Source organism: Cololabis saira, chromosome 22 (assembly GCF_033807715.1).
Source record: "Cololabis saira isolate AMF1-May2022 chromosome 22, fColSai1.1, whole genome shotgun sequence".
Lineage (NCBI taxonomy): Eukaryota > Metazoa > Chordata > Actinopteri > Beloniformes > Belonidae > Cololabis > Cololabis saira.
In genome coordinates, this window is record NC_084608.1 from 37,867,160 (window position 1) to 37,889,166 (window position 22,007).

At 41.1% G+C, this 22,007-nt stretch overlaps 2 protein-coding genes across 8 annotated transcripts in view; one reads left to right on the top strand and one right to left on the bottom strand.

The window, feature by feature from the left end:
• LOC133423619 (alpha-tectorin-like) overlaps positions 1 to 22,007 on the bottom strand; it is a 255,976-nt gene that overhangs the window by 106,565 nt on the left and 127,404 nt on the right. The window lies entirely within an intron of this gene.
• Positions 1 to 22,007, top strand: part of LOC133423617 (NACHT, LRR and PYD domains-containing protein 12-like) — an 87,928-nt gene that overhangs the window by 63,056 nt on the left and 2,865 nt on the right. For 6 of the 7 annotated variants that reach the window (XM_061713865.1, XM_061713864.1, XM_061713866.1 and 3 more), the window contains exons 11-13: positions 7,978 to 8,154; positions 10,836 to 11,009; positions 18,856 to 19,032. In XM_061713865.1, the coding sequence (XP_061569849.1) occupies positions 7,978 to 8,154; positions 10,836 to 11,009; positions 18,856 to 19,032 (528 nt within the window). The remainder of the gene's footprint in view (positions 1 to 7,977; positions 8,155 to 10,835; positions 11,010 to 18,855; positions 19,033 to 22,007) is intronic. The other variant, XM_061713869.1, reaches the window with a different exon arrangement.

Below are 22,007 nucleotides of genomic sequence, written 5' to 3' on the forward strand. Positions count from 1 at the left end.
AAGTAATGCGTGTAGTCGCAGGATGGAGACGCACATTTTGATGTATAACACATCTGGGTTCACGATACGGTTCGGGCTGAATTAACTCTCGAAGAATGGCATATATTGCTCCAAAATTACGCAATTAATTCAGAATGTTCAAAATGGCCGACTTCCTGTTCGATTTCGGCCATGGCGCCAAGAGACTTTTCTTTTAGTTGCGACATGATACAGGAGTGTACCAATTTTCGTTCATGTACGTCAAACCGTATTATGGGGCTTGAGGCGCAAAGTTTTTTCTGTCTGAACCAACCAGATGAAGGGTGGGCGCGCTTTTTGGCGTCTAGCGTCGCCACGGTAACGCTTTTGAAAGAGAAAAGTAATGCGTGTGGTCGCAGGAGGGAGACGCACATTTTGATGTATAATACACCTGGGTGCACGTTACGGTTCGGGCTGAATTAACTGCCGAAGGAATGGCATAAATTGTGCCAAAGTTACACGATTAATTCAAAATGGCCGACTTCCTGTTCGGTTTCGGGCATGACGGCAAGAGACTTTTCTTTAAGTTGTCCCATGATACAGGTGTGTACCGATTTTCGTGCATGTACGTCAAACCGTATCGTGGGGCTTGAGGCACAAAGTTTTCAAGGGGGCGCTGTTGAGCCATTTTGCCACGCCCATTAATGCAAACCATGAAATATCAAATTTTTCGCCAGTCCTGACTAGGGTGCAAAATTTGGTGAGTTTTTGGGCATGTTAAGGGGGCCAAAAAGGCCATCACTTTGTCAGAAGAAAAATAATAATAATAATAATAATAAAAATTCCTGCAAATACAATAGGGCCTTCGCACTGCAAGTGCTCGGGCCCTAAAAAAATACAAATAATTCCTACAGATACAATAGGGCCTTCGCACTGAAGGTGCTCGGGCCCTAATAATAATAAAAATTCCTGCAAATACAATAGGGCCTTCGCACTGAAGGTGCTCGGGCCCTAATAATAAACATCACAGATACAATAGGGTCCTCGCACTTTCAGTGCTCGGGCCCTAATAATAATAAACATCACAGATACAATAGGGTCCTCGCACTTTCAGTGCTCGGGCCCTAACAAGAACATCAGAAACTTTGTGTTGAAACTATGTCGTCACTCAATCAACTTTTTCAGAGAAAATGTTTGAAAAAATTCCCAAACAGACAAATATGTACTGATTGATGAAGAAATGTCTCCTTAAAAACATGGAAATGATGAATATTGTTTACATTTATTCATTGTTTATGGAAGAAAACATTTGAACAAATTCAAATTTTTAATGCATTCAAATGCATTGATCACATTAAAAAGTGGAGGTTCCACAATTTAATTCAGTTAATTGAAGATAAAAACACAAGTAATTGGAACCAAGTAAATCAGATTAAACGTGGGCATTCAGCTTCAAGTAGTGAAGCTAAAAACCAAATATCCAACCCAGAAATCAGGGAGTGGTTCTGACTCAGACCTGAACAGCCACATTAAGACAGTAGTGAAGTCAGTTATCACTTAACAGCTTCCATCATGATCACAGCGGCCAAACAAACCGTAACCACAGCTGCTACACATGACGCTGGTGACGTTTCTGTCCATAATGAGACGTTCTGAAGCCTAAATGTCCCTTTCTCTCCCTTTACAAGCAAATCTCCACTTTGGCCGGAGTTTTCAGGAATGATGGTTTTTGGAGACTTTGAGCTTCGTTTTGGTGTAAACGAACGGCTAAAACTCATGAAAACAGCAGCGTTGTTGCTGCGTGTAAACGAGGCCTCAGACCTGGACAGGTTGGACTGACGGCTACAGGTGGAGCGTCAAAGTGATCGTCCTGACAGGAAGTGTCTTAGATCCTCCCGTGGGGGTTTAATTCAGAAATGTCCTTTAATCAAGCAGATCATTAGTTGTTCAAGCAAAGACTTTTCAAGTGCAAGCGATACAGAACCTGATGTTTAGTTTCACACAGACTTCAGAATTTGTTGAATTAGTCTGATAAATATACAGAATTCAATCATTCTTATCTTTAACTAAAAGTAAGATATTAACTGATAAACTCAGTTGTAACAGAATTATTAGGTGTTTGCAAGTTAAGTCAAATTATAAATGACACATTACTAAAAGTAAAGTATTTTAATATCTTCTGCTCTCAGAAAACATAATTTTAACTCTTTATAACATACAAGGATCATTATGATAAAAACCTCAGGAATCCTGCATAAATGATATAAAACTGGACACATGATATAAAGTCCAGCAGTTCTCCACAGATCCATTCTGGTGTTAATAATTGTTGCTAGATCAGCTTCTGATCTCTAAACTGCTGCTTTGAACAATATTTGAACATCAACACTAATCAAAAGGATTGGTGTGCATGTTGGTGTTTTCATCTTAATCTAGTGTCAGACTTGGACCAGAAAAGCTCAGGATGTTCAGTAAAGGTGAACATGTCAGAGGAACAACCAGGAACCTGTCGTGTTCTTAAAGCAGCATTGAAGCAGTAATTATCGAAATTAGACCAACTGTGCAGTACGAACTCTGTTTATTGAACTCTTGCTCGGCAGCCAACTCAGTAAATACAATACAGCCTGGCGCCACAGCGCCCCCTCGTGGTAACATGTATCAAGAACTCCCATAGAAATAAACCATATTATTAATCAACATACAATAATACCACATCTCCCCTTTCTAGAGAACAAAGGGTAGACTACCTTTGTCTCGTCAGACCTTAGAGGATTATTCTGCCTCTTTTGATGAAAGGTCTGTTCCTGTCTAAATCCTGAACAGAAGAACCTGTAAACATAGACTGTGTAGTGGTTATTCAATCTAACGTAATCAAACAATCACTGTTTCTTAAATTCTCAAGCATTAACTTAAAGTGCTCAAAACTACCCAAAATAACAGTAACATAAATGTCCAGAACATACAATAAAATAGGGGTTTCTTTTTTTTTCAATATATTCTTATTTCAGGTTTTATATTTTCTGTGCATGTCAGTTTATAAGTTAAGCCTACTAGGTTTAACGATGGCTCTCCCAGAACTAGTTCTGGGAGTAGGAGTCCCTGCAGGTGAGACTTGGGGTAACATAGCAGGTGACCCGGATGCCTGTGTTGGAGATGACTCTGGCATCTGCTGCGGCGGTGGTGAACCTCTGTTTTGTGTACGTGAGTGTAGAGGTATTAGGTGCTGACGGTTTCGTCTCACCACCCCCTGTGGTAAACCCACCAAGTATGACCTCGGAGTAGTGTGGTGCTGGAGTACAGTTCTAGATACCTTTGCGTTGGTTACCCATACCCGCTGTCCTGGTGACAAGTCACTGAGGGCTTGGGCACGGTGACGCCTGTTGTAGTTTCCAGCATCTGCCAACTCTTTCTCCTTTTCTTTCCTGGTGAACGTGACACTGTCAGGCAGTGCAGGATCCAGCTGAGAGGGAAGAGTCGGCACCATAGTGCGAAGACGTCGGCCCATGAGGAGCTGGGCCGGACTGTACCCACTCTGGAGAGGTGTGGCCCTATAAGAGAGTAGAGCCAGATAGGGGTCTGCTGATTTCTTCAGGAGATTTTTCACAGTCTGGACCGCCCGTTCTGCTTCTCCATTACTCTGCGGAAATCCCGGGCTGCTTGTGACGTGTCTGAAACCATATAAAGTTGCAAAAGAAGTGAAAACTTGCCCAGAAAACTGCGGCCCGTTATCCGACATCAGGACCTCTGGGATGCCATGGCGAGCGAAGATTGACTTCAAATGAACGATGATGTCAGTGGACCTGGTGCAAGATAAGTATGCAATCTCCACATATCTGGAGAAGTAATCGACAACAAGTAAGTATGTTTTATTTTTGCTGGCTGAGTCCCGGCCACCACACCGACTGACGTGCGCGTGCTTTACACTTCACTACACCAAGGTGTCCCTCATGTAGCTTAGCGAGAATGTCGTTCCTCATTGCTGAAGGTATTACGAGCCGTGTGTCTTTCAGCAGTAAGCCGTCCTTCACCGTGAGTGTAGCTCGCTCTGGCCAGTAGTTTTTCAGCATTGGTTCCCGTGTTGCATGTGCTGGCCATCCTTCTGTGCACAGTGTCATGATGCGTGCGCAGACACTGTCGGCCTTTAGCTGCTCTTTCAGGATTTCTATGTATGATGAGCTGACGGGTAGACTTTCAATGACACAGTCCACATAAATGTTGGTGCTCTCCATCAGCTCCTGCTCATCAGTGGACATGCATGATTTCACAGGTGAGCGTGACAGTGTGTCTGCTGTCCACAGTGACTTTCCTGGTACATGCTCGATGGAGTATGAGTAGCGCATCAGCCTCATCCTGAAGCGCTGTATTCTCGGTGGCAAAAGATCCAATGCTTGGGCTCCAAGCAGGCTGAGAAGGGGTTTATGATCGGTCTCCAGGCAAAAATGCTTTCCTATGAGGAAATCCCGGAACCGTTCACAGGCCCATGTGAGGCCCAGGGCCTCCTTCTCTACCTGTGCGTATCGTTGCTCGGTTGGAGTGAGCGACTGAGATGCATAAGCCACGGGCTTCCATTCTTCCTTCCACCTCTGGAGAAGAACGCCCCCCGAGCCATATGATGATGCATCAGCAGATACTTTGGTGTCTCTGCCTGGGTCGTACATGGCTAGCACAGGAGGAGAGGATAGAGCTTTCTTTAGCGCTGCAAACGCTGCTGCCTGGTCTACATCCCAGACCCAGCAGTTTTTCTTAGAGAGGAGGTCACGGAGTGGTTTATCTTTTTCCGCCAACTGGGGAATAAACTTTCCCAGCTGGTTGACCATACCGAGAAAACTCCTTAACTCACTCACATTTGTGGGCTCTGTCATGTCTGTGATGGCCTCTGTCTTTCTTGGGTCAGGGCGGATGCCTGCAGTTGTGATAATGTGGCCCAGGAAGACGACCTCGCTCTTGGAGAGTTCACACTTGTCCACATTCAGTGTGATGCCTGCTTTTTCCAGTCTTTGTAGCACGGCATGAAGTCGAGCGTCATGCACTTCCTGATCCCGCCCCCACACCAACAGATCATCGATGTGGCAGACCACACCTTCGAGTCCCTCTGTGATTTCCGGCATCCTGCACTGGAAATGTTCAGGCGCAGAGGCGATGCCAAATGGAAGACGGTTAAAGTGGAACCGCCCGAAGGGTGTTATGAAAGTAGTGTATTTGGCTGATTCCTCTGTTAGTGGAATCTGCCAGAACCCCATGTTGGCATCCAATTTGTTGAACACTTGAGCTCCAGTAAGCGTTCCCAGGCTCTGTTCCACTGATGGCAGAATGTACTTTTCACGGCACACATACTCATTTAGGCCGGTCAGATCCACACATAACCGCACCTTTTTACTGTCCTTTTTGGGCACGACCACCATGCTGGCACACCAGTCTGTCGGCTCCTCTACCCGGCTGATAACGCCCAGAGCTTCCATGCGCTGGAGCTCTTTTTTAACTTCGCCCACCAGAGGTAATGGAATCCTCCTGGGGGTTTTTACAGAATACGGCACAGCATCTGGCTTGAGCTTGATGGTGTAAGGTTGTTGCAGCCTGCCTAGCCCGCTGCACAGCTTAGGGTAAGTTGTCTTGAGGGTCTCCATGTCTATGCTGTCGACACGGATGAGCAAGCTAAGGGCTTTAATGGCTGGCAACCCAAGCAAAGGCGTGCTCAGGTTTTTGACCACATAGACCTTCTCCATGGTCTGCTTGGCCCCTTTCCTTAACATCAGTCTGGCGAACCCCGACACATCCAGAGGAATCCGTCCTGGGCCAAACAAAGGTTTTTCTGGCCTTTGGAGATCAGGCTGCTGTGTGTTAGAAAAGATGTTGTTAAACTCCGTCTGTGACACAGCGATGACATCTGCTCCAGTATCGAGTTTAAAGGTGATATTTTTGTCCATTATGTCTATGTCAGCAGTCCACGTATTGACATCTGACGTCACAGAGCCCAGAAAGAAACTTTCCTCCTCTTCCTCTATACCGTGAACAGCTTTTCCTGCACGGCACACACGCTGGTAGTGACCCTTTTTCCCACAGAAATGGCATTTGGCATCATTGGCAGGGCACTCGTGTTTTGGGTGAGGTGTGCCACCACATTTGTAGCACTGGGAGCCTTTTTGGTTTCTGCTCTGACTGCTGCGTGTCTTTGGTTCATTATATTTAAACTTGTTGAATTTTAGCTTTTCCTTTTGCTGTCTGCCTTTAAATACTCTGTCCACAGAGCACACATCCATCTGTTTTACACCACTGGCTTCACATCTCAGTGTGTTTTGCTGCTTTTTGATTTCCTCTGATTGCCTTGCAATGTAAATGGCTTTTTCCAAGTCTAAGTCTTTTTCCATCTGCATGCGTTCTGAGAGTCGTGTGTCATCCAGCCCAACCACTATCCTGTCTCTGATCAGCTCATCATGCAATGTCCCATAATTGCAGTGCTCTGCTAATGCATACAGAGCAGTGACGAATGCATCGACAGTCTCATTTGGTTCCTGCTTACGCATATTAAAACGCGCACGTTCATAAACAATGTTCTTTTTCACAATGAAGAATGACTGGAAGCCATCTCTTACTTTAGTGTACTGGTGGTGGTCTGCATCACTAAGCTTCAAGCCTCTCAGAACATCATCTGCTTCGTCTCCCATACAGTAAATCAAATTATTCACTTGGTTTTCTTCAGAACTTGCAGATAAGTTACTTGCTTGACGAAATCTTTCAAATCGCCTTATCCATTTTGTCCACTCGTGCAGCTTGGAAAAGTCGAAGGGCTCTGGTGGCTGAATGCTGAACGTCGCGCTGGGTGTGTTAGCCATCCTGCTAGCTCCTTCCCCACTGCGCTCGTCTTTTCCGTCACTCATTTGATTTGCTCACCAAACTCCTCTTTTCCCTTCCAGGTGGACCTCTGCTTGTTACTTGATCACTACTGACACCATGTCGTGTTCTTAAAGCAGCATTGAAGCAGTAAGACTGAGGGCCTTTGGTGTGCAGGAGAAGCTCCTGAAAACATTTTACAACACTGTGGTGGCATCAGCCATTTTTTACGGAGTGGTCTGCTGGGGCAGCAACATCACAGCTGCAGACAGAAGGAGGCTGGACAAAACAATCAAAAGGGCCGGCTCTGTCGTGGGCTGCTCTCTGGACACAGTGCAGGTGGTGGGAGAGAGGAGGATGATGGCTAAGCTGTCATCCATGATGGAGAAGGACTCCCACCCCATGAAGGACACCTTCAGAGCGCTGGAGAGCTCCTTCAGCGACAGGCTCCTTCACCCTAGGTGTGTGAAGGAGCGCTACAGACGGTCCTTCCTCCCTGCAGCTGTGAGACTACACAACCAGCACTGCTCACAGTAGACCACAAACAATACAAACAATACAAACAATCCTGACAATAAAAACCATTCTGCAACGGGCATAAATAACATCTGTAAATATCCATCTGTTTTTTCTTTTTGTATACTAGAATTTTTTTTTTTATTTATTACTATTTTTATTCTCCTTCTTATTCTTATTCTTATTATTATTGTATATACTGTTTATAGTGTTATAGTGTTTATTATTATTATTATTGTTGTGTGATATTGTGTGATATTGATGCCTCTTGTTTTGCACTATCCCCTTTGCTGCTGTAACCTGGAAATTTCCCCTCTGGGGGACTATTAAAGGATTTCTTATCTTATCTTATCGTAATTATCTCCAGACCAACTGTGCAGTACGAACTCTGTTTATTGAACTCTTGCTCGGCAGCCAACTCAGTAAATACAATACAGCCTGGCGCCACAGCGCCCCCTCATGGTAACATGTATCAAGAACTCCCATAGAAATAAACAATATTATTAATCAACATACAATAATACCACAGAACCGACATCATGAATGTAACAAAACTGTAAAACCTGTTTTATAAAGTCCAGATACGGTGGTGACCCACATGGACCTGATGACAACGTTGATATTTGAAGAAACACTTCTCTGATGAGACTGGAACATGTTTTACTTTCTGTTCAGGTTGAGGTGGTGCGGTCTGTCAGAGATCAGCTGTTCTTCTCTGGGCCCAGCTCTGAAGTCCAACCCCTCCCATCTGAAACATCTGGACCTGAGTGTGAACAAGAACCTGCAGGATTCAGGAGTGAAACATCTGAGTGGATTTCTGGAGAGTCCAGACTGCAGACTGGAGAAACTGGGGTCAGACATGTTTTAGTTGTGTGTTCAGATGAATCTGATGTGAAAGTTGTGTTGACACTAACCTGCAGACATCAGGCTGATCTTCTACTGATCCACACTGACCATCTGACTGCTCTGAGTTCTTCTTCTCTGCTTTAGTTTCATCTTAAACTTCCTCTTCTGATTCATTACATAAAACTAAACATGTGAATGTGTCAGACAGGAACAAATGAAGAACCAGAGATGTGTCTGAACCTGGAATAAAACATCTTCACAAACATGAATTAACTTTACAGCTAATACGTTCAGAAATGTCATCCAGATGTTAATAAACTGAGAGAGTCTGACAGACAATAGTGGACAGACTGAATGTGTAGTCGTCCAATATATGAGTTATAGAGCTCATTTACTAAATAACTTCTTACTGTGGATCAAATCAGTCAAACCAAAGTTGGCTTCCTTTGACTAACATAACATTTTATTTCAACAAATACAAGTTTACCCAATATGAATCTCTAAACATGGAAAAACATAATTTTCTGTGTTTTCAATATTATTCCTCAATATATCTGTTAAGATCATTTCATCCAGGTGACATCAAGACATAAGGTGCAACAAATAATGTCTTTTTATGGTTTTCAGTGTGTAAAACTAAATATAAATCCATGTGTGTTGAAGTAAGTAAACTGAAATAAAGCTGCTGTCTAGACGATGAGTTTCCTTCATCAGCAACAAAACATCCAACAAGAACATCAGAAACTTTGTGTTGAAGAAAACATTTGAACAAATTCAAATTTGTAATGCATTCAAATGCATTGATCACAGTAAAAAGTGGAGGTGCCACAATTTAATTCAGTTAATTGAAGATAAAAACACAAGTAATTGGAACCAAGTAAATAAGATTAAACATGAGCATTCAGCTTCAAGTAGTGAAGCAAAAAAACAAATATTTGTTACTTGTGCTGGCCCCCCCTTCTCCTCCCTTTTCTCTCAATTGTCCATGTTGCAGCATCCTTTGCTGGACACCGGAACCTGCAGTGTGGGAGTGAGGGGGGCTGGGTAACGGCCCCTTTTGGGCGGGGGAGAAGGTTCGTCCCTCAAGACTCCTCTCCCTGGCCCTGCCCCTTTTCAACCTTTCCCCGACCCTGCACCCCAACCTGGGACTTGCTGATTGGGCCGGAGCTTCGGGAGCTGCGTGCTGGCCTGCGGTCATCCCGTTGCTGCTTCCACCTGCCTGCTGTGCTGTTGCCGTCCCTGACCCACCAGTCTGGCCCTCGGCAGGAGGGTCCCCCCTGATGAGCCTGGTCCTGGTCAAGGTTTCTTCCCTCCTAAAGGGGAGTTTTTCTTGCCACTGTTTGGCTTAAGGTTTTTCTCCCACTAGGGGAGTTTTTACCTGCCATTGTTTATGTAATAACTGCTCGGGGGTTTATGTTCTGGGTATGGGTCTCTGGAAAGCGTCTAGAGACAACTCTGTTGTATTAGACGCTATATAAATAAAATTGAATTGAATTGAATTGAATTGAATTCAAATATCCAAGCCAGAAATCAGGGAGTGGTTCTGACTCAGACCTGAACAGCCACATTAAGACAGTAGTGAAGTCAGTTATCACTTAACAGCTTCCATCATGATCACAGCGGCCAAACAAACCGTAACCACAGCTGCAACACATGATGCTGGTGACGTTTCTGTCCATAATGAGACGTTCTGAAGCCTAAATGTCCGTTTCTCTCCCTTTACAAGCAAATCTCCACTTTGGCCGGAGTTTTCAGGAATGATGGTTTTTGGAGACTTTGAGCTTCGTTTTGGTGTAAACGAACGGCTAAAACTGATGAAAACAGCAGCGTTGTTGCTGCGTGTAAACGAGGCCTCAGACCTGGACAGGTTGGACTGACGGCTACAGGTGGAGCGTCAAAGTGATCGTCCTGACAGGAAGTGTCTTACATCCTCCCGTGGGGGTTTAATTCAGAAATGTCCTTTAATCAAGCAGATCATTAGTTGTTCAAGCAAAGACTTTTCAAGTGCAAGCGATACAGAACCTGATGTTTAGTTTCACACAGACTTCAGAATTTGTTGAATTAGTCTGATAAATATACAGAATTCAATCATTCTTATCTTTAACTAAAAGTAAGATATTAACAGATAAACTCAGTTGTAACAGAATTATTAGGTGTTTGCAAGTTAAGTCAAATTATAAATGACACATTACTAAAAGTAAAGTATTTTAATATCTTCTGCTCTCAGAAAACATAATTTTAACTCTTTATAACATACAAGGATCATTATGATAAAAACCTCAGGAATCCTGCATAAATGATATAAAACTGGACACATGATATAAAGTCCAGCAGTTCTCCACAGATCCATTCTGGTGTTAATAATTGTTGCTAGATCAGCTTCTGATCTCTAAACTGCTGCTTTGAACAATATTTTAACATGAACACTAATCAAAAGGATTGGTGTGTATGTTGGTGTTTTCATCTTAATCTAGTGTCAGACTTGGACCAGAAAAGCTCAGGATGTTCAGTAAAGGTGAACATGTCAGAGGAACAACCAGGAACCCACATCATGGATGTAACAAAAGTGTAAAAGCTGTTTTATAAAGTCCAGATACGGTGGTGACCCACATGGACCTGATGACAACGTTGATATTTGAAGAAACACTTCTCTGATGAGACTGGAACATGTTTTACTTTCTGTTCAGGTTGGTGAGCTGCGGTCTGTCAGAGATCAGCTGTTCTTCTCTGGTCTCAGCTCTGAAGTCCAACCCCTCCCATCTGAAACTTCTGGACCTGAGTTACAACGACCTGCAGGATTCAGGAGTGAAACATCTGAGTGGATTTCTGGAGAGTCCAGACTGCAGACTGGAGAAACTGGGGTCAGACATGTTTTAGTTGTGTGTTCAGATGAATCTGATGTGAAAGTTGTGTTGACACTAACCTGCAGACATCAGGCTGATCTTCTACTGATCCACACTGACCATCTGACTGCTCTGAGTTCTTCTTCTCTGCTTTAGTTTCATCTTAAACTTCCTCTTCTGATTCATTACATAAAACTAAACATGTGAATGTGTCAGACAGGAACAAATGAAGAACCAGAGATGTGTCTGAACCTGGAATAAAACATCTGAACAAACATGAATTAACTTTACAGCTAATACGTTCAGAAATGTCATCCAGATGTTAATAAACTGAGAGAGTCTGACAGACAATAGTGGACAGACTGAATGTGTAGTCGTCCAATATATGAGTTATAGAGCTCATTTACTAAATAACTTCTTACTGTGAATGAAATCAGTCAAACCAACGTTGGCTTCCTTTGACTAACATTACATTTCATTTTAACAAATACAAGTTTACCAAATATGAAACTCTAAACATGGAAAAACATAATTTTCTGTGTTTTTAATATTATTCTTTAATATATCTGTTAAGATCATTTCATCCAGGTGACATCAAGACATAAGGAGCAACAAATAATGTCTTTTTATGGTTTTCAGTGTGTAAAACTAAATATAAATCCATGTGTGTTGAAGTTAGTAAACTGAAATAAAGCTGCTGTCTAGACGATGAGTTTCCTTCATCAGCAACAAAACATCCAACAAGAACATCAGAAACTTTGTGTTGAAACTATGTCGTCACTCAATCAACTTTTTCAGAGAAAATGTTTGAAAAAACTCCTAAACAGACAAATATGCACTGATTGATGAAGAAATGTCTCCTTAAAAACATGGAAATGATGAATATTGTTAATTTATTCATCGTTTATGGAAGAAAACATTTTAACTAATTCAAATTTTTAATGCATTCAAATGCATTGATCACATTAAAAAGTGGAGGTGCCACAATTTAATTCAGTTAATTGAAGATAAAAACAGAAGTAATTGGAACCAAGTAAATCAGATTAAACGTGGGCATTCAGCTTCAAGTAGTGAAGCTAAAAAGCAAATATCCAAGCCAGAAATCAGGGAGTGGTTCTGACTCAGACCTGAACAGCCACATTAAGACAGTAGTGAAGTCAGTTATCACTTAACAGCTTCCATCATGATCACAGCGGCCAAACAAACCGTAACCACAGCTGCTACACATGACGCTGGTGACGTTTCTGTCCATAATGAGACGTTCTGAAGCCTAAATGTCCCTTTCTCTCCCTTTACAAGCAAATCTCCACTTTGGCCGGAGTTTTCAGGAATGATGGTTTTTGGAGACTTTGAGCTTCGTTTTGGTGTAAACGAACGGCTAAAACTCATGAAAACAGCAGCGTTGTTGCTGCGTGTAAACGAGGCCTCAGACCTGGACAGGTTGGACTGACGGCTACAGGTGGAGCGTCAAAGTGATCGTCCTGACAGGAAGTGTCTTAGATCCTCCCGTGGGGGTTTAATTCAGAAATGTCCTTTAATCAAGCAGATCATTAGTTGTTCAAGCAAAGACTTTTCAAGTGCAAGCGATACAGAACCTGATGTTTAGTTTCACACAGACTTCAGAATCTGTTGAATTAGTGTGATAAATATACAGAATTCAATCATTCTTATCTTTAACTAAAAGTAAGATATTAACTGATAAACTCAGTTGTAACAGAATTATTAGGTGTTTGCAAGTTAGGTCAAATTATAAATGACACATTACTAAAAGTAAAGTATTTTAATGTCTTCTGCTCTCAGAAAACATCATTTTAACTCTTTATAACATACAAGGATCATTATGATAAAAAGCTCAGGAATCCTGCGTAAATGATATAAAACTGGACACATGATATAAAGTCCAGCAGTTCTCCACAGATCCATTCTGGTGTTAATAATTGTTGCTAGATCAGCTTCTGATCTCTAAACTGCTGCTTTGAACAATATTTGAACATCAACACTAATCAAAAGGATTGGTGTGTATGTTGGTGTTTTCATCTTAATCTAGTGTCAGACTTGGACCAGAAAAGCTCAGGATGAGGTGGCTATGGCGCGGAGCTGAGCGGTCGCACTTTGAGCTCTCTCCGTCATAATCGGTTAAATTGAAATTATCCTGTATTTAAAGCGAACGAACTTCTTCATAAAACCAAGTTAGGTGTTTCAGCAACCTGGAGATGTCGTCCAAACATCCCAAAACCCCGAGCCTTCAGACCCGCCGGGCTCAAACCAAATCCGACCAACACGAGGGTTCAGGTGAAGATGCTAGCATGCTGGCAACCGCCGAGCAGGCTCCGGGAACAGCGGGGATTTTGGAAGCAATCACAGCCCTGAAGAACGACTTCGGCTCCAAATTTGATGGAGTTCTTACTGCAATAAATGAGATCAAGTCGGACTTCAAAGATTTTTCAGGGAGATTGGGACAGGCAGAGGTCCGGATTAGCGACGTGGAAGATGATATTGCTGGAGAGAAAACTAAAATAGCGGCACTGGAGAAGCAGGTGTCTGAGCTCATCAATAAAGTAGACGACCTGGAGAACCGCAGCCGTCGCTCTAATCTCAGACTAGTGAACCTTCCGGAGAAAGTCGAAAAAGGTAATGCAGCTGCTTTCCTGGAGAACTGGCTACCCGCCGTCCTGGGCCCGGAGACTTTCCCTGCCCCGCCGGTTATCGAACGAGCGCACCGGCTGCCAGGCGCGCCGCGCTCCGCCGCACCGCGAGTGATGATCATGAAGTTCCTCAACTTCCAGGACAAGACTCGTGTCATGCAGGCAGCGAGGAAGATGGGCAAGATCATGTTTGAAGGCCAGCACGTCATGTTTTTCCAAGACATCTCCACCGAGCTCCACAAGAAAAGGAAGCGCTTTGATGATGTTAAAAGGCGATTACGAGACCTGAGCATTGAATATGGATTCATTTACCCTGCTAAACTCCGGCTCTTCCACGAAGGAAAACCTTACGTGTTTGCTGATCCTACGGGTGTGGATTCGTTCATCAAAGACCTGGATACCTAACTGGCCGGTCCCGGTTTACGGATTACTCTGAGATGATCACGTTAAGGGACTGGCCTTTTTTTCTCTCCCTCTCAGCGGCAACAGGCAACGTGAACTTCCGAACCGGACTTTTTTCTTTTTTTTCTCTCTCTCTCACCGTCCGTCTGCTTCAAACACACGGTAATGTTGCCTCTTTGCTGTAACTTAAAGTTTAATTTTTTAGGAAGAATTATATATCCTCTTTTTGGTTGTGCTGTACATTATCACTGCATACTGACGTGGTTTCAAACTCTAGATACACGTGTATATTAGACTATGTTCGCTCATTTTATTAAGCCGATTGTAGGCGGTAGTTTGTTTATTTTGTGACGCATTAGTTCTTATCTGCTCCTCTTATTAGTGGATCAGTTGAGCACCTAGTTCGCTCTTAATGTTACGAGGGGAAGCGCGCTGTCTCGTTCGGGGTGACAGTGATGGGATTAATTTAAGGGTCATAAATGTAAATTTTATTTTGTGTGGGACAGCGACATACGATCTAACTGCTTTAAGAATGGGGTTGCAATTTACAAACGTGTGTTTACTTTCAAGATGTCTATGGCATGGTTGATATATTTCATATTTGAATATAGTAGATATGGCTTCTAATGCAAATTTAAAGTTTACATCCTGGAATGTTAGAGGCATGGTTAAAATGGTAAAAATGAAGCAAGTAATCAACAGGCTTAAACAATTAAAATCATCAATTGTATATCTCCAAGAAACGCATCTATTGTCAGATGAAGTAATAAAGGTAAAAAGGAGATGGTCAGGGCAGGTGATATCAGCCTCTCACTTATCACACACCCGTGGAGTGATGATCCTGATTCACAGATCTGTACCTTTTGAAGTGAACAATGTAATTCGTGATACAGGGGGTAGATATCTTATTGTCCAGGGTACATTAATAAATGAAAAGATAAATATGATAAACATTTATGCCCCAAACGATGACAACCCTAAATTCTTTGAAAATGTGTTTTTGTTAATAGCTTCTCTCCCAGGAAAAGCTCTTATAGCAGGCGATTTCAACTGTACTTTGGATCCTAAATTAGACAGTTCATCTGGGGTGGACTCTTCTCACATTCAGAGTAGAAAGAAACTGTTACAATATGTAAATGATCTGGGCCTATGTGACCCCTGGAGGAGACTTAACCCTGGTAAATTAGAATTTTCCTGTTACTCGGCACGTTTTAACTCATACTCTCGTATAGACTATTTCCTCATTCCCAATTCTATGTTTTCCTCTGTGGTAGACTGTAATTATGATTCTATACTATTATCAGACCACTCTCCTACGTCACTTGTATGTAAAACACCGGGCCTAGTTAAAGCCACTCATAGATGGAGATTTCATCCCAGATGGTTGTCCGATTCAAATTTCCTGCTTTTCCTAGAGGCGCAAATTGAGTCGTTTTTTATCACAAATACAGATGAGACCTCTGCCACCATCAGATGGGAGGCCTTTAAGGCGTATATCAGAGGCATGATCATATCATATACTAGCTCAAAAACAAACAAACTCAAGCTGAAAATGAAGGAGTTAGAACACAAAATTAGACAACTGGAGAGAGAAGCAGTTTTGGATGACTCCACAAAAAATAAACAAGAATTAATGTCTCTCAAAGCCCAATATGAAGAATTGTCCACATCAAAAGTTGAAAATAGTATAATTCGGCTAAAACAGAGTTATTATGATCAGGGTGAAAAATCAGGGAGATTGTTAGCCTGGCGAATTAAAAAACTGAATGCAGACAGGGCAATTACTGCAATTCAAACAGGAAGCGGAACAACAACAACAGACCCTCAGGAAATTAACAACATTTTTACCTCTTATTACAAAACATTGTATACATCTGAGTCCGCGGGGAGATTGGGAACACAGACTGAGTTCCTAGACAGTATCCGTATTCCTTCCATAGATGATGATATGAAAGCACATATGGACGAGAAACTAGTTGCCTCAGAAATTAATGATGCTATTACCAATATGAGGGGAGGTAAAACTGCAGGTCCCGATGGACTGCCAGTTGATATCTATAAGATATTTAAAGACAAATTAATCAAACCTCTCTTAGCAATGTATGAAGAGGCGTTTCAACAAGGCTGTCTCCCAGACTCCCTGAGAAATGCACTAATAACACTTATACTGAAACCTAATAAGTCACCTACCAACTGCACATCATATAGACCTATTTCGTTACTTAACACCGATGCCAAGATTATTGCTATGGTGATAGCTAGAAGATTAGAACCAGTGCTCCCATCAGTGATCAGTCTAGATCAGAATGGTTTTGTTAAAAACCGTCAGGCTTTCCATAATACCAGAAGGGTGTTGAATGTAATACATGCAAGTGAGGGGGCCCTTGACACTGCTATCCTGTCTTTGGATGCTGAAAAAGCATTTGACAGAGTGGAGTGGAGCTATTTATTTGATGTGCTGTTGCGCTTTGGTTTTGGTGATTACTTCCGAAAATGGATCAAGATACTTTATACTGACCCGTTGGCAGAGGTTTCCACCAACCATTTAATATCATCCCCTTTCAGACTTTCAAGAGGTACCCGTCAGGGATGCCCTCTCTCGCCAATGTTATTTGTTTTAGCAATGGAACCGTTTGCAATAGCGGTAAGATCACACCCCTCAATTTCAGGCATTAAAGTGTCAGAAACAGAGCATCGTATCATAATGTATGCTGATGACACTCTTTTGCTGTTAACTGACCTAAAAAATTCAATTTTTAATCTGTGCAACTTAATTGACACATTTGGAACATTTTCAGGCTTTAAAATAAATGAAACAAAATCCTCTATCATGTTTCTGAATAAGCAGGAACGATTAAATCCAGTGATAAATCACCCCTTCAACAATGCAGTGAACGGATTCAAATATCTTGGTATCACCATTACCCCAGACATCAAAGACTTAGTACCCTGTAATTATGAACCCATGATCTCTACAGTAACCGAACAATTGGTCATCTATGCCAATCTCCCTTATAGGACGTATAAATGTAATTAAGATGAGTATACTGCCAAAGTTTTTATATTTATTTCAAACTATCCCTTTACCTCCACCGCCACAGTTCTTTTCGAAAGTGAAGCAAATATTTACAACATTTATTTGGAATAACAGAAGGTCAAGGTTGCGACTTTCACTTCTTTATTTGCCATATGAGAGAGGAGGATTACAATTACCCAATTTACAGTGGTACTTTTGGGCTGCTCAACTTAGGGCTGCAATGTACTGGTTCTCACCTGAGCCTTACTTACCATGGGTACAAATTGAAAGTTTCTGTACCAAAGGCCTGCGACTTGACACTTACTTATATTCTGCACCTAAAACTAAAAAGACTCACCGATAACCCCTTTGTGAGAAACACAATTAATGTCTGGCATAGTGTACAATCATTTTTGGGTGAATCTTCTTCACTTTCTGGTTTTTCACCAATATGGGGGAATGATAGCTTCTCCCCTGGTAAAAAAGACCAAGGCTTTAAAATATGGACAACAAAGGGCATTTATAAAATCCTGGACCTATACAAGGAGAACAAATTAATGTCATTTGAGGAACTTGTAAATGAATATGGTATCTCCCGGACCCACTTCTTTAAATATTTACAGTTAAGGAGCTTCATTTATGCTAAAACACATTCTGTTACACAACCTCCTCTATCCATATTAGAAAATGTAGCTGTGAATAACTGCAATGGCAAAGGTCAAATATCCCTTTTCTATACTATACTAGCAGAAAACCATAAAGATTCTACTGAGCATAAGAGAACTCAATGGGTGAATGACATGCAGAAAGATATCTCAGATGAGGCCTGGAAAAAGATTTGCTCAGGAGTTCATCGTCTTACAATAAATACTCGCCTGAATCTGATTCAGTACAATTGGATTATGAGGACCTATATCACTCCGGAGAGACTGAATAAGATGAATCCTAATATTCTTGATGTCTGTGTCAAATGCAATGTGGAAAAAGGTACTTTATTTCACTGCTTTTGGGGTTGCCCTGAGATACATAGGTTCTGGAATGAAGTTGTAAAATGCATTTCTCAAATGACCTTAAATCCAGTCCCTGATTGCCCTGAACTATGCATTCTCAATTTGTATCCGGAAGACTGTCTGCTGAACAACAAAGAGAGGAAAATGACTGACTTATGTCTTGTACAAGCTAGACGCCTGATCTCTCTATGTTGGAAGGATGTTAAGAGCCCTACGATTGGTCGCTGGCTGAAGGAGTTATCAACATGCCTTGTCCTTGAAAAACTGACGTACACGATGAAAAAGAAATCAGCCAAATTCCATGAGATCTGGAATCCCTTTCTTTCGTTCTTGGAGAACAGTGATCTTGGAGAATTTTTAGAAACTTGAAGGAGATATATTCATTTGGAAATATTGATGTAACCTCTGCATCATCTATCTGATATTTCAAACAAGTAATGTCGTTCCCTGTTTGTTTGTTTTTTTTTTTTTTCTGATTTCCCTTTGGGAGGGGGGAGGGTGGGGTTTTCGCTTAATTTTATGTGCAACTGTCTATGTGCAATACTGTTTTGTTTTGATTTAAAAGAAAATCAATAAACACATGTGTATAAAAAAGAAAAGCTCAGGATGTTCAGTAAAGGTGAACATGTCAGAGGAACAACCAGGAACCCACATCATGGATGTAACAAAAGTGTAAAACCTGTTTTATAAAGTCCAGATACGGTGGTGACCCACATGGACCTGATGACAAAGTTGATATTTGAAGAAACACTTCTCTGATGAGACTGGAACATGTTTTATTTTCTGTTCAGGTTGAAGAGGTGCAGTTTGTCAGAGATTAGCTGTTCTTCTCTGGTCCCAGCTCTGAAGTCCAACCCCTCCCATCTGAAACATCTGCACCTGAGTTACAACCAGAACCTGCAGGATTCAGGAGTGAAACGTCTGAGTGGATTTCTGGAGAGTCCAGACTGCAGACTGGAGACTCTGGGGTCAGACATGTTTTAGTTGTGTGTTCAGATGAATCTGATGTGAAAGTTGTGTTGACACTAACCTGCAGACATCAGGCTGATCTTCTACTGATCCACACTGACCATCTGACTGCTCTGAGTTCTTCTTCTCTGCTTTAGTTTCATCTTAAACTTCCTCTTCTGATTCATTACATAAAACTAAACATGTGAATGTGTCAGACAGGAACAAATGAAGAACCAGAGATGTGTCTGAACCTGGAATAAAACATCTGAACAAACATGAATTAACTTTACAGCCAATACGTTCAGAAATGTCCTCCAGATGTTAATAAACTGAGAGAGTCTGACAGACAATAGTGGACAGACTGAATGTGTAGTCGTCCAATATATGAGTTATAGAGCTCATTTACTAAATAACTTCTTACTGTGGATGAAATCAGTCAAACCAACGTTGGCTTCCTTTGACTAACATTAAATTTCATTTTAACAAATACAAGTTTACCAAATATAAAACTCTCAACATTGAAAAACATAATTTTCTGTATTTTTAATATTATTCTTTAATATATCTGTTAAGATCATTTCATCCAGGTGACATCAAGACATAATGTGTAACAAATAATGTCTTTTTATGGTTTTCAGTGTAAAACTAAATATAAATCCATGTGTGTTGAAGTTAGTAAAGTGAAATAAAGCTGCTGTCTAGACCATGAGTTTCCTTCATCAGCAACAAAACATCCAACAAGAACATCAGAAACTTTGTGTTGAAACTATGTCGTCACTCAATCAACTTTTTCAGAGAAAATGTTTGAAAAAACTCCTAAACAGACAAATATGTACTGATTGATGAAGAAATGTCTCCTTAAAAACATGGAAATGATGAATATTGTTAATTTATTCATCGTTTATGGAAGAACATTTTTTAACAAATTCAAATTTTTACATCAAAACTCAGATTCAATAAACTTTTAGCTTCATTTATATTTACATAGAAAGACTGATATTGGAATTCAAATTCCATCAAAACTTTTTCTGCCATTAAAAACTACATTAAACCCTGGAGCATCAGTTAGTTTCCATATTTTAGTTTAGTTTAGTTTAGTTTAATTTAGTTTAGTTTAGTTTATTTTGTTTTGTTCATTTACATTTTAAGATGTTTGCATATACACACTGTATATGTTCAGTATACACACAGGTATAAATATATATATTATATATCTACACATTTACCAAAAAGGTATAGGCTGAAGCCATTTTGATGAGTATTTGGTTGTAGTTTCCCTGTAAGGGTTCAGATTTGTACGTTTTTGTACCATCATGCATCTGTTCTTGATCAATCAAATGTATTAATCAGACAAAAGTTTTCTGCACCAGTTCCAGATCCATCACTGGAGAAGAGATGTCTTTCACGAATGCTGAATAAACACAGACGTCCTCCTGTCCTGAAACTGTTTCTCTGCTCACAAAGTCCTTCTAGGAATGAAAACTTTATCGTCCAAAACATCATTTACAAACAGACGTGTTATTGGGACAGAAACACGTGACAGGAATGGACTTTACATGGTCTAGACCAGGGGTTCCCAACCTTTTTTGTGCCGAGGACCAGCAGAAGTATAAACAAAAAGCTCAGGGACCGGTTGACAATTTATGTCAATTTTAATAAACATTTTAGAAAAAAACAATGCATTTTAAAATGCAGGCTATCATTGTTTTACTAACTTTACAATGGTTTCAGGTGCATATATTTATCCACCAACTGGTGGCGACTCATTTTACGAAAATAACAGCCTATTTCAATTGCCAGACTGCTGCGACACTTTGCTACTTTGCTGCCACTACTGCTTTTTCCCCCAAAAGTTTGAGGCAGATTTATTTTGCAGCGGGCAGTATTAGCTCCTCTCCAATTGTAAAGGGCTTTTTAGCTTTTGCAATCCGGTGAGCAACAAGATATGAAGCCCTCGTTGCAGCGACGTTAGCTGATGTTGTGGCCTTTAAAACTTGCTTCTGCAAATTTAACTCACGTTTTTTCCTTTCGAAAAAATCCACTGGTTTGTCTTTGAGAGAAGGATGTTTTGTATTTAAGTGTCTTTGAAGCTTGGATGGCTTCATTGCTTCGTTGCCGAGCGTTTCTCCACATAAAATACATAGTGGGTTTGGCGCCTCCAAATCGCCAATTGCAACAAATCCGTATTTTATATAAATAATGTCGTACTTGCGATTAAAGCTTTTGCTTTTCTTTTTGGTAGGATTTTCCCCTTGTTCATCACTATTTCTTTTACTCGAACAACCAGTAAAGAAATGGCTCATGGAGGTTTGCTGAGGTCCGCTCATCTCTGCAACTGACTGTACCTAACCTGCATACAGCACCTGTGCATGGCGCTGTTCAGTCCGGTCGGGTACCAGAACTTATTGTCCGCCAAGCCATGACAGGGCTGCCACTCAAAGAAACACATTTCGATTTATACAAGTTTTGGATGAAATTATATGACAAAAAAATGCTTCAGATGAAGAATATGGTGTAAAAGTTAACTTATTTCAATAATTCAACTAGAATATGATGTAAAAGTTAACTTATTTCAATAATTCAACTAGAATATGATGTAAAAGTTAATCTATTTCAATAATTCAAGTAGAATTTGGTGTAAAAGTTAATCTGTTTCAATAATTCAACTTAAAAGGTGAAACTAATATATTACCTAGTCTTATTACATGCAAAGTATGATATTTTTAACCTTTATTTGTTATAATTTTGATGATGGAATTGTTTATTGATTTCATAAAATATTCTCTAATTTATTTTTTATTTGGGGGTTTCAAACTGTGAGCCGTAATCAGAGAGCAGCGTCTTGCTGGTGCAGGAAACTGCTGCATGTGACGGACACTGGCTGATTTATGGTTCCGTGTTGCACCAACACAGAGCTTACGGGGTAGGATACGCTGGGACACGAACGTACGGTACGCGTCGCATGCGTACCCATCGCCGTAGCCATGCCGTC